This window comes from Salvelinus namaycush, unplaced genomic scaffold, assembly GCF_016432855.1.
Source record: "Salvelinus namaycush isolate Seneca unplaced genomic scaffold, SaNama_1.0 Scaffold693, whole genome shotgun sequence".
In the NCBI taxonomy this organism is placed as follows: domain Eukaryota; kingdom Metazoa; phylum Chordata; class Actinopteri; order Salmoniformes; family Salmonidae; genus Salvelinus; species Salvelinus namaycush.
The window spans coordinates 86,942-113,431 of NW_024061412.1; the positions used below are offsets into that span (position 1 = coordinate 86,942).

The window sequence follows — 26,490 nt, forward strand, 5'->3', positions numbered from 1 at the left end:
AGGAAGTCCTACTGACACCAAGGTCTATTTTACATATGAGCCGTAAATTACACAAAATACAAGCAGAAAGAACACATGGTCACCCTTTATACATAACCCTAAATACATAACTGTAACCCTAAATATATAACCCTAACCCTTTATACATAACCTTACGGTTATGTATAAAGGGTTGTGTATAAAGGGCTAGGGTTATGTATTTAGGGTTAGGGTTATGTATAACACGTTAGGGTTATGTATAAAGCACTAGGGTTATGTATTTAGGGTTAGGGTTATGTATAACACGTTAGGGTTATGTATAAAGCACTAGGGTTATGTATTTAGGGTTAGGGTTATGTATAACACGTTAGGGTTATGTATAAAGCACTAGGGTTATGTATTTAGGGTTAGGGTTATGTATAACACGTTAGGGTTATGTATAAAGCACTAGGGTTATGTATTTAGGGTTAGGGTTATGTATAAAGGGTTAGGGTTATGTATTTAGTGTTACGGTTATCTATTTAGGGTTAGTATAAAGGGTTAGGGTTATGTATAAAGGGTTATGTATAAAGGGTTAGGGTTATGTATTTAGGGTTAGGGTTATGTATAAAGGGTTAGGGTTATGTATAAAGGGCTAGGGTTATGTATAAAGGGCTAGGGTTATGTATAAAGGGTTAGGGTTATGTATAAAGGGTTATGTATAAAGGGTTAGGGTTATGTATAAAGGGCTACGGTTATGTATTTAGGGTTAGGGTTATGTATAAAGGGCTAGGGCTATGTATAAAGGGTTAGGGTTATGTATAAAGGGTTAAGGTTATGTATAAAGGGTTAGGGTTATGTATAAAGGGTTAGGGTTATGTATAAAGGGTTAGGGTTATGTATAAAGGGTTAAGGTTATGTATAAAGGGTTAGGGTTATGTATAAAGGGTTAGGGTTATGTATAAAGGGCTACGGTTATGTATTTAGGGTTAGGGTTATGTATAAAGGGCTAGGGTTATGTATAAAGGGCTATGGTTATGTATAAGGGTTAGGGTTATGTATAAGGGTTAGTAGCCCTTTATACATAACCATTTATACATAACCCTAACCCTAAATACATAACCGTAGCCCTTTATACATAACCCTAACCATTTATACATAACCCTAACCCTTTATACATAACCCTAGCCCTTTATACATAACCCTAGCCCTTTATACATAACCCTAACCCTTTTTACATAACCCTTTATACATAACCCTAGCCCTTACACATAACCCTAACCCTTTATACATAACCCTAACCCTTTATACATAACCCTTTATACATAACCCTAACCATTTATACATAACCCTAACCCTTTATACATAACCCTAACCCTTTATACATAACCCTAACCCTTTATACATAACTCTAGCCCTTTATACATAACCCTAACCATTTATACATAACCATAACCCTTTATACATAACCCTAACCCTTTATACATACATAATACCACAGTATAGAATCTGTTGTTTTTCAGTAGAGAGAGAAGGATCACAACACACCGCTACATTGGGAACAAAATAAATCCACTCACCATCAACTGCTTCAGGTCTGCCCTGTCTGTTGGGTTCTTGATCAAACTGTCAACAAATAAAAGTATGTACGTTATATAATACTACTACTAATAATAATACATTCCATTTAGCAGAAGCTCTCAGTACTACAGACAACCTGGTTCGAATCCAGGCTGTATCACAATCACTGGCCGTGATTGGGAGTCCCATAGTGCGGCCCACAATTGGCCCAGCGTCGTCCAGGTTTGGCCGTCATTGTAAATAAGAATTTGTTCTTAACTGACTTTCCTGGTTAAATAAAGGTTAAATAAAATGTTAACTTCAAGGGCCTGAAACGCCCCATAATTCAATTCGCGATGATTGTACATCCGCTAAGAAAAGTCAGCCAAAACTTAAAACGTCAACATACAAGTGTAAGTAAAAACGAATGTAAATAAGTTAGAAATTGTGCTACTAATGAACAAACACGTCTCATAAAAGTAATGATGTTTTTGTTTGGTTAACTTTTGGAAATTGTAGAAATAAAATATTTTCCTTCTTCCGAAGTAGCTAGGCAGGATAACGTTAGTATATTAATAATTATATAGTTAATATAAGTTGACATCCACTCATAATTGACTGTAGCGCATATAAAGCACCGACAAGCTACTGGTGACTGAAAACCGGTGACGAATTTCCGGGCAAGGGCGGTTCATTTAAAAATCTTTTTATTTTATTTTATTTTTTATTATTATTATTTTTTAACAACAAATCAATACAGAAAGTACATGAGGGAACACAAGTATATATATATTATATACAATGGACAATCGAGCTAGGGGGTATAGGGGGCGGGGCTAAGGGACATACATACACTTACAATTCTAACAGCTTTTTTGTTAGTAGAGTATTTAACAGTCTTAAAATACAGTTCAATGTATTTTTGTAAGGGTAAGAAAATGTGTTTTTTTGTTTGTAAATTTACATTTGTATATATGAAATTTGGCCAAAAGAAAAATGAAATTAATTACATAAAAATGTTTCAGCTTATTTCTATCGTATGTAAAGAATCCAAGCAGTTCATTTAAAAATCACTTCTTCCTCCCCTCGCCCTGCAAGGGCTCGTCAGACGTCATGAAACGTCATCAGAAGTGTCCACTTCATTTGAGGGCTGAGGGGAGAGGGTTTGTCTTTGAAGTGTTTTTGAATGCTGCCATAGTTTAAAAAAAATCTAAGTTGCCGGGATGTCACGTGTCCTACTTATATCAGTAGACTCGTAACAACCTATGCATTATGAAACGTATTGTAACATCCCTGGGTTTATAAGCGCGGAAATCGTCTCTGCCGCACGAGTATGCTTTTGCGACACAGTCGATAGCGCGCCGGACCTCGGGCTAGAAGGTCGAGGGTTCGAGACCTGCTCCCTGCCTGTTTCATTACAGTATATTTGATCAAATGAGCTACATGCACCACATAAGCCATTACATTTTTTTCTTAACCAAATTCGACACTCCTTTATTGATCTCTTTACAAAAACTCCTCGCTTTTGGTGAGTGAAGAAAAACAAACAAAAACGCAACCTGCTGGAGAAGGCAGATTTTGAGCCCAGTTTATCCCTCTCTTCCTCTCTGGTATATCACGTGTAGCTTATTGGACCAATAGAAGTTTCGTAATGATTAGGACACGTGACATCCCGGCAACGTTGGTAAAAAAACAATTTTTATATGAGAGTTGTGCCTGTTGTTAACACGCGAATATGCCCTCTGGTTGTCTAGAATAGTCCTTCTTCCCGACTGCCTGCCATTTTCGAAGACATTTCTGTTCATTGTTAGAGCTGCCCTTACTAGAGTATCTGGCCAATGTAATGGATAGTCTGTGGGTGTACTCAAAGCACCGACTCCGTGCCATTGCTACTACACACACGTACCACTAGGTGGCAGCGTTGTCAACGTTGAAAGCTGATGTCTGAACTGAAGTGGGATTCATTGCCTTCCCGAGCTGCAACAACAAACAGGCCCAGTGTGTTTTTAATCAACAACTTTATAAGTAGTCGCTTTTTGTTTTAATACTTACCATTTATTCACAAAGTCTTGAAATTCAGCGCCGAAAATACCAGGCAGCTTAGGAGGAGGCTGAAAAAACATCAACAAGATGGTCCAATCACATCATAGCGGAAGGAGAGGATATATAAACGATTGAGCCGTGATGAAATTACACGCAGGACATGCAGGCTTTCCGGGGAAGGCAGGCAGGCAGTCATTCGTGTAAAGCATTCATAGTTCAGTATACCACCATCCCAATCAACATGGGAATGCAGGCAGGGTTACCAATACCTTACATCAGAGATGGTCTATAATACTGTAACCAGGATTTATGAATCAACTGAAAAGTAGAAGCAATTAAAAAAAAAAAAATGTATTGTAGATTTCAATTTTTTTTTAGTTCAAATTACTTCCTGAATTTACTGCCTTAAACTCAAATGGACTCCAAACCTGATTGTAACAGTCTTTACTCACCTCATTAACTATATAGTCCAGCAGTTCAAAGATAGCCATAGGAGGTCTGCTGTCTGGCCCACAGGCTGAGGGAAGACAGAAAGAGAACAGAGGGTTAACTCTCAATAAGTCAGGTCTGTTGTCTGGCCCATAGGCTGAGGGTTAACTCTCAATAAGTCAGGTCTGTTGTCTGGCCCACAGGCTGAGGGTTAACTCTCAATAAGTCAGGTCTGCTGTCTGGCCCACAGGCTGAGGGTTAACTCTCAATAAGTCAGGTCTGTTGTCTGGCCCATAGGGTGAGGGTTAACTCTCAATAAGTCAGGTCTGTTGTCTGGCCCACAGGCTGAGGGTTAACTCTCAATAAGTCAGGTCTGTTGTCTGGCCCATAGGCTGAGGGTTAACTCTCAATAAGTCAGGTCTGTTGTCTGGCCCATAGGCTGAGGGTTAACTCTCAATAAGTCAGGTCTGTTGTCTGGCCCACAGGCTGAGGGAAGACAGAAACAGGACAGAGGGGTTAACTCTCAATAAGTCAGGTCTGTTGTCTGGCCCATAGGCTGAGGGAAGACAGAAACAGGACAGAGGGGTTAACTCTCAATAAGTCAGCTCTGCTGTCTGGCCCACAGACTGAGGGTTAACTCTCAATAAGTCAGGTCTGCTGTCTGGCCCACAGGCTGAGGGTTAACTCTCAATAAGTCAGGTCTGCTGTCTGGCCCGTAGGCTGAGGGTTAACTCTCAATAAGTAGGTCTGCTGTCTGGCCCACAGGCTGAGGGTTAACTCTCAATAAGTAGGTCTGCTGTCTGGCCCACAGGCTGAGGGTTAACTCTCAATAAGTCAGGTCTGTTGTCTGGCCCACAGGCTGAGGGTTAACTCTCAATAAGTCAGGTCTGTTGTCTGGCCCACAGGCTGAGGGTTAACTCTCAATAAGTCAGGTCTGTTGTCTGGCCCATAGGCTGAGGGTTCTCTCAATAAGTCAGGTCTGTTGTCTGGCCCACAGGCTGAGGGTTAACTCTCAATAAGTCAGGTCTGCTGTCTGGCCCACAGGCTGAGGGTTAACTCTCAATAAGTCAGGTCTGTTGTCTGGCCCACAGGCTGAGGGTTAACTCTCAATAAGTCAGGTCTGTTGTCTGGCCCACAGGGTGAGGGTTAACTCTCAATAAGTCAGGTCTGTTGTCTGGCCCACAGGGTGAGGGTTAACTCTCAATAAGTCAGGTCTGTTGTCTGGCCCATAGGCTGAGGGTTAACTCTCAATAAGTCAGGTCTGTTGTCTGGCCCATAGGCTGAGCGTTAACTCTCAATAAGTCAGGTCTGTTGTCTGGCCCATAGGCTGAGGGTTCTCTCAATAAGTCAGGTCTGTTGTCTGGCCCACAGGCTGAGGGTTCTCTCAATAAGTCAGGTCTGTTGTCTGGCCCGTAGGCTGAGGGTTAACTCTCAATAAGTCAGGTCTGCTGTCTGGCCCACAGGCTGAGGGTTAACTCTCAATAAGTCAGGTCTGTTGTCTGGCCCACAGGGTGAGGGTTAACTCTCAATAAGTAGGTCTGCTGTCTGGCCCACAGGCTGAGGGCTAACTCTCAATAAGTCAGGTCTGTTGTCTGGCCCACAGGCTGAGGGTTAACTCTCAATAAGTCAGGTCTGTTGTCTGGCCCACAGGCTGAGGGTTAACTCTCAATAAATAGGTCTGCTGTCTGGCCCACAGGCTGAGGGTTAACTCTCAATAAGTCAGGTCTGTTGTCTGGCCCATAGGCTGAGGGTTAACTCTCAATAAGTAGGTCTGCTGTCTGGCCCACAGGCTGAGGGTTAACTCTCAATAAGTCAGGTCTGTTGTCTGGCCCACAGGCTGAGGGTTAACTCTCAATAAGTAGGTCTGCTGTCTGGCCCACAGGCTGAGGGTTAACTCTCAATAAGTCCGATCTGTTGTCTGGCCCACAGGCTGAGGGTTAACTCTCAATAAGTAGGTCTGCTGTCTGGCCCACAGGCTGAGGGTTAACTCTCAATAAGCCTGCTAGTTGGCCAGGCTCCTCATGTTGTAATCAGTATAACCTGTAATAACACACAGGAGATGAATGAGTGCTCTCTGTCACACAGACCTGAGATCTGGGTCCAGTAGCCACCAAGTGTCTCAGAGTGCTGATCTAGGATCAGATCCTCCTTGTTTATGTAATTGTATTCATTATGATCAAAAGGAAACAGGTATCCTATATCAGCGCTTATTACTCTGAAAGGTTTTGGTGAATATGGGCCCAGAGATCTGAGAGGATTGTATAGATAAGCATTATGCTATTTAATATTTTATTAGGATCCCCCATTAGCTGTTGTTGAAGCAGCAGCTACTCTTCCTGAGGTCCACACAAAACATGAAACATGATACAGAACATCAATAGACAAGAACAGCACAAGGACTGAACTACACAAATTTAACATAACAACAATTACAATCCACCTCATAGCAAAAATGCAATGGGTACAGTCTAACAGCGAAAGTGATTTTTATTAGATTTTTATTGAACCTTTATTTAACGTGGCAAGTCGGTTAAGAACAAATTCTTCTTTACAATAACGGCCAACCAAAAGGCAAAAGGCCTCCTGCGGGGACGGGGGATTAAAAATAAAAATAATAAATACAATATAAATATAGGACAAAACACACATCACGACAAGAGAGACAACACTACATAAAGAGAGAGCTAAGACAACAACATAGCATGGCAGCAACACATGACAACATGGTAGCAACACTACATGGTAGCAGGACAAAACAGGGTACAAACATTATTGGGCACAGACAACAGCACAAAGGGCAAGAAGGTAGAGACAACAATACATCACGCAAAGCAGCCACAACTGTCAGTAAGAGTGTCCCATGATTGAGTCTTTGAATGAAGAGATTGAGATGAAACTATCCAGTGACGGATTGGACTTCCTCTTTACATCTCTGCAAATAATACTTCAATGTACATGTAATGAAATATAATATAGAAACGTATGTTTAAATGTAGCAATTCAATAACAAACGCTGTTTAGCCTGCACATCTTTTTACAGCATGGCATTGCCTCGTTGCTCAAGTGATTATCCTTTTTTTCTGATGGGTGTCAATTCCTTTGGGTCTTCATTTCCACTGTGCTCATCTCTCGGTCTGTCCTGTGCAACTATTTTCAATGCATCGGTGCAACAATGTTATCGTAACCGGTCAAAAGGGATCACACGAACGCACTTTCTCTCCTCAACTTTCCCTGTGTGTTCATTTGGCCTGATGCTGTAGTCCTGTTTTTACATTCAGCAATTATGTACATCAAACCTGCTTCTCTTCCATCTTACAGACAGACTTCTGACCAGTGCTATTTGGGTCTAGTATAAAGCATAACTAAATATATGTCCTATCGCTTTGTAGCCTAGTATAGTATAGCTTTTCCTGGGATTTCCTGACAAGATGACGAGATGCCACTGTAGAGGATAGCTGCCATCTTACAGACTCCTGACCCAGACAAGATGAGATGCCACTGTAGTGGATAGCTGCCATCTTACAGACTCCTGACCCAGACAAGATGAGATGCCACTGTAGTGGATAGCTGCCATCTTACAGACTCCTGACCCAGACAAGATGATGAGATGCCACTGTAGTGGATAGCTGCCATCTTACAGACTCCTGACCCAGACAAGATGAGATGCCACTGTAGTGGATAGCTGCCATCTTACAGACTCCTGACCCAGACAAGATGAGATGCCACTGTAGAGGATAGCTGCCATCTTACAGACTCCTGACCCAGACAAGATGAGATGCCACTGTAGTGGATAGCTGCCATCTTACAGACTCCTGACCCAGACAAGATGAGATGTCACTGTAGTGGACAGCTGCCATCTTACAGACTCCTGACCCAGACAAGATGAGATGCCACTGTAGAGGATAGCTGCCATCTTACAGACTCCTGACTAGTGCTATTTTGTATTTTTTGTTTGTGTTTTATTTTATTGTTGTTGATCTTAACAATTTTTGTACATAATGTTTCCGCCATAATTTGCTATGACTGAAAAAAACAAACATCTGGACATCAGAACAACGATCCCTAACCTCGATTTGGATGAAGATTTAAACTTCAATGAGTCGGCAGCTCTGGATCTTATGCTTACCCCGGGCCCTGATCCCAAGAACTCGAAAGAGGAAGCGGAGGGCGAAAGAGCGGGGCAAGCGAGGCGGCATCATGATTGGACTACGTCTGCGAGCATCTAGATCACCATTGCCTTCCTGTTTTGCATACAATCAAATAGAGAGAAGAAATTGGACGAGCTCCGTTCCAGACCTGAAGAACTGTAATATCTTTTCACAGAGTAGTGGCTGAACGAGGACATGGATAATATAAACCTCGCTGGCTTTTCCATTTGTATTTTTTATTTAACCTTTATTTTAACTAGGCAAGTCAGTTAAGAAACAAATTCTTATTTACAATGACGGCTTAACCCGGTCAAACCCAGACGACGCTGGGCCAATTGTGCACCGCCCTGTGGCACTCCCAATCACGGCCGGATGTGATACAGCCTGGAATCGAACCAGGGACTGTAGTGATACCTCTTGCACTCGGGAGCCCATGCATTGTCGAGATCGGACGGCAGCCTCAGGTAAGCTGAGAGGGGGAGGGGGTGTGTCTCTTGGTTAAAAACAGCTGGTGTCCAAGCTCTAATGTTAAAGGGATAGTCCAGGATTTGAGCAATTTAGCCCTTAATCTACTTTCCATGAATCATATTTGGTATTTTATTAGGATCCCCGTTAGCTGTTGCAAAAGAAGCAGCTATTCTTCCTGGGGTTTATTATGGATCCCTATTAGCTGTAGCAAAATAAGCAGCTACTCTTCCTGGGGTTCCACACAAAACATGAAACATAATACAGAATGACATAATACAGAACATCAATAGACAAGAACAGCTCAAGGACAGAACTACATACATTTTTAAAGGCACACGTAGCCTACATATCAATGCATACACACAAACTATCCAGGTCAAATAGAGGAGAGGTGTTGTGCCGTGAGGTGTTGCTTTATCTGTTTATTGAAACCAGGTTTGCTGTTTATTTGAGCAATATGAGATGGAAGGAAGTTCCATGCAATAACGGCTCTATATAACACTGTACGTTTTCTTGAATTTGTTCTGGATTTGGGAACTGTGAAAAGACCCCTGGTGGCATGTCTGGTGGGGTAAGTGCGTGTGACAGAGCTGTGTCTAAGTTGACTACGCAAACAATTTGGGATTTTCAACACATTAAAGTTTCTTATAAAAAGAAGAAGTGATGCAGTCAGTCTCTCCTCAACTCTTAGCCAAGAGAGACTGGTATGCATAGTATTAATATTAGCCCTCTGATTACAATTAAGGACAAAACGTGCCGCTCTATTCTGGGCCAGCTGCAGCTTAACTAGGTCTTTCCTTGCAGCACTGGACCACACGACTGGACAATAACAAAGATTAGACAAAACTAGAGCCTGCAGAACTTGCTTTGAGGAGTGTGGTGTCAAAAAGCAGAGCATCTATTTGTTACGGCCAGACCTCTCCCCATCTTTACAACCGTTGAATCTATATGTTTTGACCATGACAGTTTACAATCTAAGGTAACGCCAAGTAATTTAGTCTCCTCAACTTGTTCAACAGCCACGCCATTCATTACCAGATTCAGCTGAGGTCAAGAACTTAGGGAATGATTTGTACCAAATACAATACTCTTAGTTTTAGAGATGTTCAGGACCAGTTTATTACTGGCCACCCATTCCAAAACAGACCTCAACTCTTTGTTAAGGGTTTCAGTGACTTCATTAGCTGTGGTTGCTGATGGGTATATGGTTGAATCATCAGCATACATGGACACACCTGCTTTGTTTAATGCCAGTGGCAGGTCATTGGTGAAAATAGAAAAGAGTAGAGGGCCTAGAGAGCTGCCCTGAGGTACACCACAATTTACATATTTGACATCAGAGAAGCTTCCATTAAAGAAAACCCTCTGAGTTCTATTAGATAGATAGCTCTGAATTCTATTAGATAGATAGCTCTGAATCCACAATATGGCAGAGGTTGAAAAGCCATAACATATACGTTTTCTCAACAACAGGTTCTGGTCAATAATATCAAAGGCTGCACTGAAATCTAACAGTACAGCTCCCACAATCTTCTTATTATCAATTTCTTTCAACCAATCATCAGTCATTTGTGTCCAGTGCAGTACATGTTGAGTGCCCTTCTCTATAAGCATACTGAAAGTCTGTTGTTAATTTGTTTACAGAGAAATAGCATTGTATTTGGTCAAACACATTTTTTTCCAACAGTTTGCTAAGTGCTGGCAGCTGATAGGTCTGCTGTTAGAACCAGTAAAGACTGCTTTACCACTCTTGGATAGCGACATTACTTTGGCTTCCCTCCAGGCCTGAGGACAAAGACTTCCCTCTAGGCTCAGATTAAATATATGACAGATAGGAGTGGCTATAGAGTCAGTACTCCCGCCGGCTTTGGTCTTTGTCATGGTAGCTAGCAATGAGCGGGACTCTAACCCGGAAGCTTAAGAGAAATCCCACTACAGCCGCCGATGAGCCAACAAACAAGAAAAGCGTCAATACGGGAATAAGATTGAATCGTACTACATCAGTTCTGATGCTTGTCGGATCTATCTGGCAGGGCTTGCAAACTATCACGGTCTACAAAGGTAAATCAAGCTGCGAGCTGCCCTGTTACGCGAGCATACCAGACAAGCTAAATGCCTTCTATGCTTGCTGGAGGCAAGCAACACTGAACAATCAATGAGAGAACCAGCTGTTCCAGACGACTATGTGATCACGCTCTCCGTAGCCAATGTGAGTAAGACCTATAAACAGGTTAACATTCACAAGGCCGCATACGGATTACCAGGATGAGTACTTCACTGACATTTTCAATCTCTCTCTGACCCAGTCTGTAATACCTACATGTTTCAAGCAGACCGCCATAGTCCTTGTGCGTAAGAACGCCAAAGTAACCTGTCTAAATTATTATCGTCCTGTAGTACTCACATCGAATACCATGAAATGCTTTTGAAAGCTGGTCATGGCTCACACCAACACCATCATCCCAGACACCATTGACCCACTCCAATTCTCATACCGCCCCATCAGATCCACTGATGACGCAATCTCAATCGCACTTCACACTGCCCTTTCCCACCTGGACAAGAGGAACACCTATGTTAAAAAGTTGTTAATTGATTACAGCTCAGCGTTCACCACCATATTACCCTTCAAGCTCATCACTAAGCTAAGGACCCTGGGACTTCCTGACGGGCCCCCCCCGGTGGTGAGGGTAGGCAACAACACATCCGCCATGCTGACCCTCAACGTTCACCCATGACTGCGTGGCCACGCACGACACTAACACCATCATTAAGTTTGCTGACGACACGACGGTGATAGGCCTGATCACTGACGACAATGAGACAGCCTATAGGGATCGTGGAAACGGAAAGCCCGAGGATGCCCCCATCCACAAAGCAGGTTCGAGAGCTTCAAGTTTCTCGGTATCCACATCACTAAGGAACTATCATGGTCCACACACACCAACACAGTCATGAAGAGGGCACGACAACACCTCTTCCCCCTCAGGAGGCTGAAAAGATTTGGCATGGGCCCTCAGAACCTCAAAAAGGTTTTTAGCTGCACCATCGAGAGCATCTTGACTGGCTGCATCACCGCTTGGTATATACCAGTACATTGGTATGGCAACTGCTTGGCATCTGACCACAAGGCGCTACAGAAGGTAGTGCGAACGGCCCAGTACGTCATTGGGGCCAAGCTCCTTGCCATCCAGGACCTATACCAGGCGGTGTCAGAGGAAGGCCATAAAAAATTGTAAAAGACTCCAGCCACACAAGTCATAGACTGTTCTCTCTGCTTCCGCACAGCAAGCGGTACCGGAGCACCAAGTCCGGAACCAACAGGACCCTGAACAGCTCCCAAGCCATAACACTGCTAAATAGTTAGTCTGGGTAGCTATTTGGTTAACTATTTAACTATCTACATTGACCCCCCCTTTTTTGTTGTTGCACTAACTCTATTGACTCATCACATACGCTGCTGTTATTGTTTGTTATCTATCCTGTTGCCTAGTTACTTCACCCTACAGTATACTGCTGTTACATATGTACATATCTACCTCCATTATCTCGTACCCCTGCACATCGACTTGGTACTGATATCCCGTGTATATAGCCAAGTTATCATTACACATTTCATTCATCATTTTGTCAGATATTTTTATTTTTTTATTTTTTATTTTTTTTATTTATCCGTTATTTTACCAGGTAAGTTGACTGAGAACACGTTCTCATTTGCAGCAACGACCTGGGGAATAGTTACAGGGGAGAGGAGGGGGATGAATGAGCCAATTGTAAACTGGGGATTATTAGGTGACCGTGATGGTATGAAGGCCAGATTGGGAATATACTTGGATGTGTAGTGTCAGCGTTTGTTGCTGGCATGTCATGCCTAAATTGGCTAATCTTGCCAATGAAAAAAATCTTTAGACCAGAGCCCAGACACTCACAGCTGCCTGGCCGTCCGGGGGGTCTGGGCTTGGGAGAGGTGGTGTCACTAGAACAGGCGTCCCCCTCCACCGGGAACCCAAAGATCATTTCCAGTTCGCAGGAGTCGGGGGGAGGGATGGGAAAGCGTCCGACAGCCATCTCAACCAGAGAGAGACCCATACTCCAGATATCAGACTGGACAGAGTAGTGAGTTCCCTGGAGACGCTCCGGCTGGGGGGGTAGGAGAGGGAGATGGGGGGGGGTGGAGAGACATGATGACTGATAAGAGCCAAAATAGTGCAAAGCTCTCTGGTGAATACAGTGATACACTGCCTGAATGCTTTTCAAGCAACAAATACATCGTTATATTCTAGACAGTAAACAGAGAAGAAATAAAAGTAGAACCCTTTCAGATGTAAAACTAAACTGCCTACAGTCAGTGTTTCCTGTTTCCTGTTTCCTGTTTTGGTCCTAGCAATATACAGCTGATTCAAATAATAATAATACAAATAAAGTTTGATGATGAGTTGATTATTTGAATCAGGTATGTAGTGCTAGGGCAAAAACCATAAATGTTACCCCATGGAGTCCCCAAGACTATACCAGTCCTCCTAAAGCATAATTCATTCTGTACGTAGTACGAAACGCAAAAACATAAACGTAAAATGGCATCCCTGCACCCAACTACGCAGGATCGCCATTTTGCGATCGCCATTTGTAGTTCTTGTGTACTATGGTAGCTATCTGTAGTTGTTTGTAGTTCTTGTGTACTATGGTAGCTATCTGTAGTTATTTGTAGTTCTTGTGTACTATGGTAGCTATCTGTAGCTATTTGTAGTTCTTGTGTACTATGGTAGCTATCTGTAGCTATTTGTAGTTCTTGTGTACTATGGTAGCTATCTGTAGTTATTTGTAGTTCTTGTGTACTATGGTAGCTATCTGTAGCTATTTGTAGTTCTTGTGTTGTGTACTATGTTAAGTATCTGTAGCTATCTGTAGCTATTTATAGATAATTCGTAAAAATCCAAATAACTTCACAGATCTTCATTGTAAAGGGTTTAAACACTGTTTCCCATGCTTGTTCAATGAACCATAAACAATTAATGAACATGCACCTGTGGAACGGTCGTTAAGACACTAACAGCTTACAGACGGTAGGCAATTAAGGTCACAGTTATGAAAACTTAGGACACTAAAAGGCCTTTCTACTGACTCTGAAAAACACCAAAAGAAAGATGCCCAGGGTCCCTGCTCATCTGCGTGAACGTGCCTTAGGCATGCTGCAAGGAGGCATGAGGACTGCAGATGTGGCCAGGGCAATAAATTGCAATGTCCGTACTGTGAGACGCCTAAGACAGGGAGACAGGTAGACAGGACGGACAGCTGATCGTCCTTGCAGTGGCAGACCACGTGTAACAACACCTGCACAGGATCGGTACATCTGAACATCACACCTGCAGGACAGGTACAGAATGGCAACAACAACAATCCCTCCATCAGTGCTCAGACTGTCCGCAATAGGCTGAGAGAGGCTGGACTGAGGGCTTGTAGGCCTGTTGTAAGGCAGAGGGCTTGTAGGCCTGTTGATGGTCGGATTCACGTCTATCGTCGAAGGAATGAGCGTTACACCGAGGCCTGTACTCTGGAGCCGGATTGACTTGGAGGTGGAGGGTCCGTCATGGTCTGGGGTGGTGTGTCACAGCATCATCGGACTGAGCTTGTTGTCATTGCAGGCAATCTCAATGCTGTGCGTTAAAGGGAAGACATCCTCCTCCCTCATGTGGTACCCTTCCTGCAGGCTCATCCTGACATGACCCTCCAGCATGACAATGCCACCAGCCATACTGCTCGTTCTGTGCGTGATTTCCTGCAAGACAGGAATGTCAGTGTTCTGCCATGGCCAGCGAAGAGCCCGGATCTCAATCCCATTGAGCACGTCTGGGACCTGTTGGATCGGAGGGTGAGGGCTAGGGTCATTCCCCCCAGAAATGTTCGGGAACTTGCAGGTGCCTTGGTGGAAGAGTGGGGTAACATCTCACAGCAAGAACTGGCAAATCTGGTGCAGTCCATGAGGAGGAGATGCACTGCAGTACTTAATGCAGCTGGTGGCCACACCAGATACTGACTGTTACTTTTGATTTGACCCCCCCCCCCCTTTGTTCAGGGACACATTATTCCATTTCTGGAATAATGTCTGTGGAACTTTTCAGTTTATGTCTCAGTTGTTGAATCTTGTTATTCTCAAACAAATAGTTAAGTTAAGTTAAGTTAAGTTTGCTGAAAATAAACGTAGTTGACAGTGAGAGGACGTTTCTTTTTTTGCTGAGTTTACTATGTAGGGTATAAATAAGGCTGAACAGAAGCTGAGGAGTGTGAGGGCAGCAGGAGAGAACTGTAGTAACTTACAGACATGTAGGAGCGGGTTCCCACAAAGGAGTTGGCCATGGAGTCGATGAGCTGACCGCTCACTCCAAAGTCACACAGCTTGATCTCACCACGCGAGTTAACCAGGATGTTAGATGGCTTCACATCTGAGAGAGAGGGAGACAGGCAGAGAGGGAGACAGGCAGAGAGGGAGACAGGCAGTGAGGGAGACAGGCAGTGAGGGAGCCAAGCAGAGAGAGAGGGTGAGCGAGAAAGAGAGGCATGAAACATTTAAGAGGGTACAGTCAGTTCCAGTTTGCTCTCTACCCATTCCCCCTGCTCTCTACCCCTTCCCCCTGCTCCCTACCCCTACCCCTTCCCCCTGCTCCCTACCCATTCCCCCTGCTCCCTACCCCTTCCCCCTGCTCTCTACCCCTTCCCCCTGCTCCCTACCCATTCCCCCTGCTCCCTACCCATTCCCCCTGCTCCCTTCCCCTGCTCCCTATCCATTCCCCCTGCTCCCTACCCATTCCCCCTGCTCTCTACCCCTTCCCCCTGCTCCCTACCCCTTCCCCCTGCTCCCTACCCCTTCCCCCTGCTCTCTACCCATTCCCCCTGCTCCCTACCCCTTCCCCCTGCTCCCTACCCCTTCCCCTGCTCTCTACCCCTTCCCCCTGCTCCCTACCCCTTCCCCCTGCTCTCTACCCCTTCCCCCTGCTCCCTACCCCTTCCCCCTGCTCCCTACCCCTTCCCCCTGCTCCCTACCCCTTCCCCCTGCTCCCTACCCCTTCCCCCTGCTCCCTTCCCCTTCCCCCTGCTCTCTACCCCTTCCCCCTGCTCCCTACCCCTGACCCCTGCTCCCTACCCCTTCCCCCTGCTCTCTACCCATTCCCCCTGCTCCCAAACCATTCCCCCTGCTCCCTACCCCTTCCCCCTGCTCTCTACCCCTTCCCCCTGCTCCCTACCCCTTCCCCCTGCTCTCTACCCCTTCCCCCTGCTCCCTACCCCTTCCCCCTGCTCTCTACCCCTTCCCCCTGCTCCCTACCCCTTCCCCCTGTTCCCTACCCCTTCCCCCTGTTCCCTACCCATTCCCCCTGCTCCCTACCCCTTCCCCCTGCTCCCTACCCCTTCCCCCTGCTCCCTACCCATTCCCCCTGCTCCCTTCCCCTTCCCCATGCTCTCTACCCCTTCCCCCTGCTCTCTACCCATTCCCCCTGCTCCCTACCCCTTCCCCCTGCTCCCTACCCCTGACCCCTGTTCCCTACCCATTCCCCCTGCTCTCTACCCCTTCCCCCTGCTCCCTACCCATTCCCCCTGCTCCATACCCCTGACCCCTGTTCCCTACCCATTCCCCCTGCTCCCTACCCCTTCCCCCTGCTCCCTACCCCTTCCCCCTGCTCCCTTCCCCTTCCCCCTGCTCCCTACCCCTGACCCCTGCTCTCTACCCCTTCCCCCTGCTCCCTACCCCATCCCCCTGCTCCCTACCCCTTCCCCCTGCTCCCTATCCATTCCCCCTGCTCTCTACCCATTCCCCCTGCTCCCTACCCATTCCCCCTGCTCCCTACCCCTTCCCCCTGCTCCCTACCCCTTCCCCCTGTTTCCTACCCATTCCCCCTGCTCCCTACCCCTTCCCCCTGCTCCCTTCCCCTTCCCCCTGCTCCCAACCCCTTCCCCCTGCTCCCTACCCATTCCCCCTGCTCCCTACCCCTTCCCCCTGCTCCCTACCCCTTCACCCTACCCCTTCCCCCTGCTCCCTACCCCTTCCCCCTGCTTCCTACCCATTCCCCCTGCTCCCTACCCATTCCCCCTGCTCCCTACCCATTCCCCCTGCTCCCTACCCCTTCCCCCTGCTCCCTACCCCTTCACCCTACCCCTTCCCCCTGCTCCCTACCATTCCCCCTGCTCCCTACCCATTCCCCCTGCTCCCTACCCCTTCCCCCCGTTCCCTACCCCTTCCCCCTGCTCCCTACCCATTCCCCCTGCTCCCTTCCCCTTCCCCCTGCTCCCTACCCCTTCCCCCTGCTCTCTACCCCTTCCCCCTGCTCCCTACCCATTCCCCCTGCTCCCTACCCATTCCCCCTGCTCCCTTCCCCTTCCCCCTGCTCCCTATCCATTCCCCCTGCTCCCTACCCATTCCCCCTGCTCTCTACCCCTTCCCCCTGCTCCCTACCCCTTCCCCCTGCTCCCTACCCCTTCCCCTGCTCTCTACCCATTCCCCCTGCTCCCTACCCCTTCCCCCTGCTCCCTTCCCCTTCCCCCTGCTCTCTACCCCTTCCCCCTGCTCCCTACCCCTTCCCCCTGCTCCCTACCCCTTCCCCCTGCTCCCTTCCCCTTCCCCCTGCTCTCTACCCCTTCCCCCTTCTCCCTACCCCTGACCCCTGCTCCCTACCCCTTCCCCCTGCTCTCTACCCATTCCCCCTGCTCCCTACCCATTCCCCCTGCTCCCTACCCCTTCCCCCTGCTCCCTACCCCTTCCCCCTGCTCTCTAACCCTTCCCCCTGCTCCCTACCCCTTCCCCCTGCTCTCTACCCCTTCCCCCTGCTCCCTACCCCTTCCCCCTGCTCTCTACCCCTTCCCCCTGCTCCCTACTCCTTCCCCCTGCTCCCTACCCCTTCCCCCTGTTCCCTACCCATTCCCCCTGCTCCCTACCCCTTCCCCCTGCTCCCTACCCCTTCCCCCTGCTCCCTACCCATTCCCCCTGCTCTCTACCCCTTCCCCCTGCTCCCTACCCCTTCCCCCTGCTCCCTACCCCTTCCCCCTGCTCCCTTCCCCTTCCCCCTGCTCCCTACCCCTTCCCCCTGCTCCCTTCCCCTTCCCCCTGCTCCCTACCCCTTCCCCCTGCTCCCTACCCCTTCCCCCTGCTCCCTACCCATTCCCCCTGCTCCCTTCCCCTTCCCCCTGCTCTCTACCCCTTCCCCATGCTCTCTACCCATTCCCCCTGCTCCCTACCCCTTCCCCCTGCTCCCTACCCCTTCCCCCTGCTCCCTTCCCCTTCCCCCTGCTCCCTACCCCTGACCCCTGTTCCCTACCCATTCCCCCTGCTCTCTACCCCTTCCCCCTGCTCCCTACCCATTCCCCCTGCTCCCTACCCCTGACCCCTGTTCCCTACCCATTCCCCCTGCTCCCTACCCCTTCCCCCTGCTCCCTACCCCTTCCCCCTGCTCCCTTCCCCTTCCCCCTGCTCCCTACCCCTGACCCCTGCTCTCTACCCCTTCCCCCTGCTCCCTACCCCTTCCCCCTGCTCCCTACCCCTTCCCCCTGCTCCCTATCCATTCCCCCTGCTCTCTACCCCTTCCCCCTGCTCCCTACCCATTCCCCCTGCTCCCTACCCCTTCCCCCTGCTCTCTACCCCTTCCCCCTGCTCCCTACCCCTTCCCCCTGCTCCCTACCCATTCCCCCTGCTCCCTTCCCCTTCCCCCTGCTCCCTTCCCCTTCCCCCTGCTCCCTACCCCTGACCCCTGCTCTCTACCCCTTCCCCCTGCTCCCTACCCCTTCCCCCTGCTCCCTACCCCTTCCCCCTGCTCCCTATCCATTCCCCCTGCTCTCTACCCCTTCCCCCTGCTCCCTACCCATTCCCCCTGCTCCCTACCCCTTCCCCCTGCTCCCTACCCCTTCCCCCTGTTCCCTACCCATTCCCCCTGCTCCCTACCCCTTCCCCCTGCTCCCTTCCCCTTCCCCCTGCTCCCAACCCCTTCCCCCTGCTCCCTACCCATTCCCCCTGCTCCCTACCCCTTCCCCCTGCTCCCTACCCCTTCCCCCTGCTCCCTACCCCTTCCCCCTGCTTCCTACCCATTCCCCCTGCTCCCTACCCATTCCCCCTGCTCCCTACCCATTCCCCCTGCTCCCTACCCCTTCCCCCTGCTCCCTACCCCTTCACCCTACGCCTTCCCCCTGCTCCCTACCATTCCCCCTGCTCCCTACCCATTCCCCCTGCTCCCTACCCATTCCCCCTGCTCCCTTCCCCTTCCCCCTGCTCCCTACCCCTTCCCCCTGCTCTCTACCCCTTCCCCCTGCTCCCTACCCATTCCCCCTGCTCCCTACCCATTCCCCCTGCTCCCTTCCCCTTCCCCCTGCTCCCTATCCATTCCCCCTGCTCCCTACCCATTCCCCCTGCTCTCTACCCCTTCCCCCTGCTCCCTACCCCTTCCCCCTGCTCCCTACCCCTTCCCCTGCTCTCTACCCATTCCCCCTGCTCCCTACCCCTTCCCCCTGCTCCCTACCCCTTCCCCCTGCTCTCTACCCCTTCCCCCTGCTCCCTACCCCTTCCCCCTGCTCCCTACCCCTTCCCCCTGCTCCCTACCCCTTCCCCCTGCTCCCTTCCCCTTCCCCCTGCTCTCTACCCTTTCCCCCTGCTCCCTACCCCTGACCCCTGCTCCCTACCCCTTCCCCCTGCTCTCTACCCATTCCCCCTGCTCCCTACCCATTCCCCCTGCTCCCTACCCCTTCCCCCTGCTCCCTACCCCTTCCCCCTGCTCTCTACCCCTTCCCCCTGCTCCCTACCCCTTCCCCCTGCTCTCTACCCCTTCCCCCTGCTCCCTACCCCTTCCCCCTGCTCTCTACCCCTTCCCCCTGCTCCCTACTCCTTCCCCCTGTTCCCTACCCCTTCCCCCTGTTCCCTATCCATTCCCCCTGCTCCCTACCCCTTCCCCCTGCTCCCTACCCCTTCCCCCTGCTCTCTACCCCTTCCCCCTGCTCCCTACCCCTTCCCCCTGCTCCCTACCCCTTCCCCCTGCTCCCTATCCATTCCCCCTGCTCTCTACCCCTTCCCCCTGCTCCCTACCCATTCCCCCTGCTCCCTACCCCTTCCCCCTGCTCTCTACCCCTTCCCCCTGCTCCCTACCCCTTCCCCCTGCTCCCTACCCATTCCCCCTGCTCCCTTCCCCTTCCCCCTGCTCCCTATCCATTCCCCCTGCTCCCTACCCATTCCCCCTGCTCTCTACCCATTCCCCCTGCTCCCTACCCCTTCCCCCTGTTCCCTACCCATTCCCCCTGCTCCCTACCCCTTCCCCCTGCTCCCTACCCCTTCCCCCTGCTCCCAACCCCTACCCCTTCACCCTACCCCATTCCCCTGCTCCCTACCCCCACCCCTTCCCCCTGCTCCATGGAGAGACAGACCAGTCATGTACTGGAGTAAATCTAGAACCATGGAGGGACAGACCAGTCATTTACTGGAGTAAATCTAGAACCATGGAGAGACAGACCAGTCATGTACTGGAGTAAATCTAGAACCATGGAGGGACAGACCAGTCATTTACTGGAGTAAATCTAGAACCATGGAGGGACAGACCAGTCATTTACTGGAGTAAATCTAGAACCATGGAGGGACAGACCAGTCATGTACTGGAGTAAATCTAGAACCATGGAGGGACAGACCAGTCATGTACTGGAGTAAATCTAGAACCACGCAGGGACAGACCAGTCATGTACTGGAGTAAATCTAGAACCATGGAGAGACAGACCAGTCATGTACTGCAGTAAATCTAGAACCACTGAGGGACAGACCAGTCATGTACTGGAGTAAATCTAGAACCACGGAGGGACAGACCAGTCATGTACTGAAGTAAATTTAGAACCATGGAGAGACAGACAGACCAGTCATGTACTGGAGTAAATCTAGAACCATGGAGGGACAGACCAGTCATGTACTGGAGTAAATCTAGAACCACGCAGGGACAGACCAGTCATGTACTGGAGTAAATCTAGAACCACGGAGGGACAGACCAGTCATGTACTGAAGTAAATCTAGAACCATGGAGAGACAGACAGACCAGTCATGTACTGGAGTAAATCTAGAACCATGGAGGGACAGACCAGTCATGTACTGGAGTAAATCTAGAACCATGGAGAGACAGACCAGTCATGTACTGGAGTAAATCTAGAACCACGCAGGGACAGACCAGTCATTTACTGGAGTAAATCTAGAACCACGCAGGGACAGACCAGTCATGTACTGGAGTAAATCTAGAACCACGCAGGGACAGACCAGTCATGTACTGGAGTAAATCTAGAACCATGGAGAGACAGACCAGTCATGTACTGGAGTAAATCTAGAACCATGGAGAGACAGACCAGTCATGTACTGCAGTAAATCTAGAACCACGGAGGGACAGACCAGTCATGTACTGAAGTAAATCTAGAACCATGGAGAGACAGATAGACCAGTCATGTACTGGAGTAAATCTAGAACCATGGAGGGACAGACCAGTCATGTACTGGAGTAAATCTAGAACCATGGAGAGACAGACCAGTCATGTACTGGAGTAAATCTAGAACCACGCAGGGACAGACCAGTCATTTACTGGAGTAAATCTAGAACCACGCAGGGACAGACCAGTCATGTACTGAAGTAAATCTAGAACCACGGAGGGACAGACCAGTCATGTACTGGAGTAAATCTAGAACCACGGAGGGACAGACCAGTCATGTACTGAAGTAAATCTAGAACCATGGAGGGACAGACCAGTCATGTACTGGAGTATGGGGATATTTAGACCGAGAACAGTGCGAGTCTCATCCCCCCTTCTAACCGGCTGAAGTAAAGCAGACAACAGCGTTCACTACAGTCCGGTGAAAAATCGGATTATTTCCCAGATATTAATATCGGGACACTATGAAGAGCCATCCACTCTGACAGTCATGAGTTACATTGTGAGGATGAACTGTAACGCCATATGAATGACGGGGGGGGCTAAATTTGAGGGTCTTAAAAAATGGGAGTGATAGAACTAGGGACTGACGGAAAGACGAGAAGGAGAGACAGAGCGTTGACCTTAAACTGTGAGGAGAGCACCAAGCGAGAGAGGAGGGTGTACTACTCATCCTGCAGGTGGTTTCTGAAACGAATTGAATATTTGTAATAATCCATTAAGTCTAGAGAGAGAGGTGTTTCTTCCCAGGAAACGTTATCTTTTCATGTCCTCCAAGAGCGAGGGTATCAGAAACCCATTTTAGATTGCAGTGTGGGCGATGCTAACCATAATTGTAGCATTGATGGTAGGAGGGTTTTTTGTTTGGCCAATCCCAATAGGGGATTCCGTTGTCATGGAGCTCAGTGAAGATCGACCAATCCCAATAGGGAATCTCATTGTCATGGAGCTCAGTGAAGATCGAGCATCCCATTTGGATAGAACAGATAGGATGGACGATGGTCCTTGCTCTAATCTCATTCTCATCACAGGGTTGGTGTGACAATTACTAAGCATGTAATTTCTGGTCTTCCCTGTTCAAGTCAATAGGTTTTCTAGGTGTTGTGGATCGCTGTTCAAGATGAAGGAAATGTTGGAAACTGATTAATTGACTTGAGCATTGTTTTAGCATGTTTATAATCATATATAAGTAACCTAGCGATAGTGATCGCCGTTGTTATGCAGTGTGGTTTTAATAAATCTAGTTTCAGCTTTTTTTTCTTCCTGAGTCCGGCTGGAATTTGAACCAGAATCTAAGAACCAGACAGCTCTATTTCACTCTAGGACCAGCAGTGAAGGGTTTTCTCCTTAAAAATTAATCTTTCCCTGAATGGGATTCGAACTCACAGCCACCATATTACCAACACCGTGGAGTAGTCAACTTTAGTGGAGCTCACCACCACTACCTGTCACGCCCTGACTTTAGTTATATTTGATTTCTTTATTATTTGGTTAGGTCAGGGTGTGATTGTCTAGGGGATTTTGTATTGTCTAGGGGTATGTAGGTCTATGGTGGCCTGAATTGGTTCCCAATCAGAGACAGCTGTTTATCGTTGTCTCTGATTGGGGAGCCTATTACGGTTGCCATGTTCCATGTTGGGTTTTGTGGGTATTTGTCCTTGTTTAGTTGCCTGTGAGCACTACCTTGGCTTCACGTTTTGTTTGTTTGTTTGTTTGTTTGTTTGTTTGTTTGTTTGTTTGTTTGTTTGTCAAGTGTTCTTCGTTGAATTAAAAGATGTATTCCAATCGCGCTGCACCTCGGTCCACTCCTTTAAACGGCCGTGACACTACCAGGCCAGCAGTAGTGGGTACATAACAGCTATTTGGAAAACAACACGAGAATAAAATCGCCTTTGACTTTTACAATAGATTTTGTATGACGTCAGAAGGCTAGTTAAGGAAGCATCATGCAACAAAAATATAATGACACATGCCACTTAGACCACGGGGAACTAATTAAAGCAAACAGTTTAACAATCTGCCTCTGGTGGCCAAATTGACCTGATGAACAAATGTGATTGGATGGTTCACAAACCACTCCAGAGCATGACCAGTAATCCCAATATAGTTCAATTTCTGCACAGAGACAGTATGGTCCACAGTGTCAAACACCAAGACAGTATGGTCCACAGTGTCAAACACCAAGACAGTATGGTCCACAGTGTCAAACACCAAGACAGTATGGTCTACAGTGTTAAACAACAAGACAGTATGGTCCACAGTGTTAAACACCAAGACGGTATGGTCCACAGTGTCAAACACCAAGACGGTATGGTCCACAGTGTTAAACACCAAGACGGTATGGTCCACAGTGTCAAACAACAAGACGGTATGGTCCACAGTGTCAAACACCAAGACAGTCTGGTCCACAGTGTTAAACACCAAGACGGTATGGTCCACAGTGTCAAACACCAAGACGGTATGGTCCACAGTGTCAAACACCAAGACAGTCTGGTCCACAGTGTTAAACACCAAGACAGTATGGTCCACAGTGTTAAACACCAAGACAGTATGGTCCACAGTGTTAAACACCAAGACGGTATGGTCCACAGTGTTAAACACCAAGACAGTATGGTCCAGAGTGTTACAACACCAAGACGGTATGGTCCACAGTGTTAAACAACAGGACGGTATGGTCCCCAGTGTTAAACACCAAGACGGTATGGTCCACAGTGTCAAACACCAAGACGGTATGGTCCCCAGTGTTAAACACCAAGACAGTCTGGTCCACAGTGTTAAACACCAAGACAGTATGGTCCACAGTGTTAAACACCAAGACAGTATGGTCCACAGTGTCAAACACCAAGACGGTATGGTCCACAGTGTTAAACACCAAGACAGTATGGTCCACAGTGTCAAACACCAAGACAGTATGGTCCAGAGTGTTAAACACCAAGACGGTATGGTCCACAGTGTTAAACACCAAGACGGTATAGTCCCCAGTGTTAAACACCAAGACAGTATGGTCCAGAGTGTTAAACACCAAGACGGTATGGTCCAGAGTGTTAAACACCAAGACGGTATGGTCCACAGTGTTAAACACCAAGACGGTATGGTCCACAGTGTTAAACACCAAGACAGTCTGGTCCACAGTGTTAAACACCAAGACAGTATGGTCCACAGTGTTAAACACCAAGACGGTATGGTCCACAGTGTCAAACACCAAGACGGTATGGTCCACAGTGTTAAACACCAAGACAGTATGGTCCACAGTGTTAAACACCAAGACGGTATGGTCCACAGTGTCAAACACCAAGACAGTATGGTCCACAGTGTTAAACACCAAGACAGTATGGTCCAGAGTGTTAAACACCAAGACAGTATGGTCCACAGTGTTAAACACCAAGACAGTATGGTCCACAGTGTTAAACACCAAGACGGTATGGTCCCCAGTGTTAAACACCAAGACGGTATGGTCCACAGTGTTAAACACCAAGACAGTATGGTCCAGAGTGTTACAACACCAAGACGGTATGGTCCACAGTGTTAAACAACAAGACGGTATGGTCCCCAGTGTTAAACACCAAGACGGTATGGTCCACAGTGTCAAACACCAAGACGGTATGGTCCCCAGTGTTAAACACCAAGACAGTCTGGTCCACAGTGTTAAACACCAAGACAGTATGGTCCACAGTGTTAAACACCAAGACAGTATGGTCCACAGTGTCAAACACCAAGACGGTATGGTCCACAGTGTTAAACACCAAGACAGTATGGTCCACAGTGTCAAACACCAAGACAGTATGGTCCACAGTGTTAAACACCAAGACGGTATGGTCCCCAGTGTTAAACACCAAGACGGTATGGTCCACAGTGTTAAACACCAAGACAGTCTGGTCCACAGTGTTAAACACCAAGACGGTATGGTCCACAGTGTTAAACACCAAGACAGTATGGTCCACAGTGTCAAACACCAAGACAGTATGGTCCACAGTGTTAAACAACAATACGGTATGGTCCCCAGTGTTAAACACCAAGACAGTATGGTCCAAACGCCAAGACAGTATGGTCCAGAGTGTTACACACCAAGACAGTATGGTCCACAGTGTTAAACACCAAGACAGTATGGTCCACAGTGTTAAACACCAAGACAATCTGGTCCACAGTGTTAAACACCAAGACGGTATGGTCCCCAGTGTTAAACACCAAGACTGTATGGTCCACAGTGTTAAACACCAAGACGGTATGGTCCACAGTGTTAAACACCAAGACAGTATGGTCCACAGTGTTAAACACCAAGACGGTATGGTCCACAGTGTTAAACACCAAGACAGTCTGGTCCACAGTGTTAAACACCAAGACAGTATGGTCCACAGTGTTAAACACCAAGACGGTATGGTCCACAGTGTCAAACACCAAGACAGTCTGGTCCACAGTGTTAAACACCAAGACAGTATGGTCCACAGTGTTAAACACCAAGACGGTATGGTCCACAGTGTTAAACACCAAGACGGTATGGTCCACAGTGTCAAACACCAAGACAGTATGGTCCACAGTGTTAAACACCAAGACGGTATGGTCCACAGTGTTAAACACCAAGACGGTATGGTCCACAGTGTCAAACACCAAGACTGTATGGTCCCCAGTGTTAAACACCAAGACGGTATGGTCCACAGTGTTAAACACCAAGACGGTATGGTCCACAGTGTTAAACACCAAGACGGTATGGTCCACAGTGTTAAACACCAAGACGGTATGGTCCACAGTGTTAAACACCAAGACGGTATGGTCCACAGTGTTAAACACCAACACAGTATGGTCCACAGTGTTAAACACCAAGACGGTATGGTCCAGAGTGTTAAACACCAAGACAGTATGGTCCACAGTGTTAAACACCAAGACGGTATGGTCCACAGTGTCAAACACCAAGACGGTATGGTCCACAGTGTTAAACACCAAGACGGTATGGTCCACAGTGTTAAACACCAAGACGGTATGGTCCACAGTGTTAAACACCAAGACAGTATGGTCCACAGTGTTAAACACCAAGACGGTATGGTCCACAGTGTTAAACACCAAGACGGTATGGTCCACAGTGTTAAACACCAAGACAGTATGGTCCACAGTGTTAAACACCAAGACAGTATGGTCCACAGTGTTAAACACCAAGACAGTATGGTCCAAACGCCAAGACAGTATGGTCCAGAGTGTTAAACACCAAGACAGTATGGTCCACAGTGTTAAACACCAAGACAGTATGGTCCACAGTGTTAAACACCAAGACGGTATGGTCCAGAGTGTTAAACACCAAGACGGTATGGTCCACAGTGTTAAACACCAAGACAGTATGGTCCAGAGTGTTACAACACCAAGACGGTATGGTCCAGAGTGTTAAACACCAAGACAGTATGGTCCACAGTGTTAAACACCAAGACAGTATGGTCCACAGTGTTAAACACCAAGACGGTATGGTCCAGAGTGTTAAA

The 26,490-nt window shown here is 48.0% G+C and overlaps 1 protein-coding gene across 1 annotated transcript in view; it reads right to left on the bottom strand.

Moving 5' to 3' along the window:
- The window catches only part of LOC120042460 (dual specificity mitogen-activated protein kinase kinase 1-like), a gene marked incomplete at its 5' end in the record, with an annotated part of 45,150 nt that overhangs the window by 2,902 nt on the left and 15,758 nt on the right, over positions 1-26,490 (bottom strand). Inside the window, 5 exons of the mRNA XM_038987299.1 lie at positions 1,539-1,584; positions 3,571-3,629; positions 4,014-4,078; positions 12,536-12,746; positions 14,922-15,046. Coding sequence (XP_038843227.1) covers positions 1,539-1,584; positions 3,571-3,629; positions 4,014-4,078; positions 12,536-12,746; positions 14,922-15,046 — 506 coding nt within the window. The remainder of the gene's footprint in view (positions 1-1,538; positions 1,585-3,570; positions 3,630-4,013; positions 4,079-12,535; positions 12,747-14,921; positions 15,047-26,490) is intronic.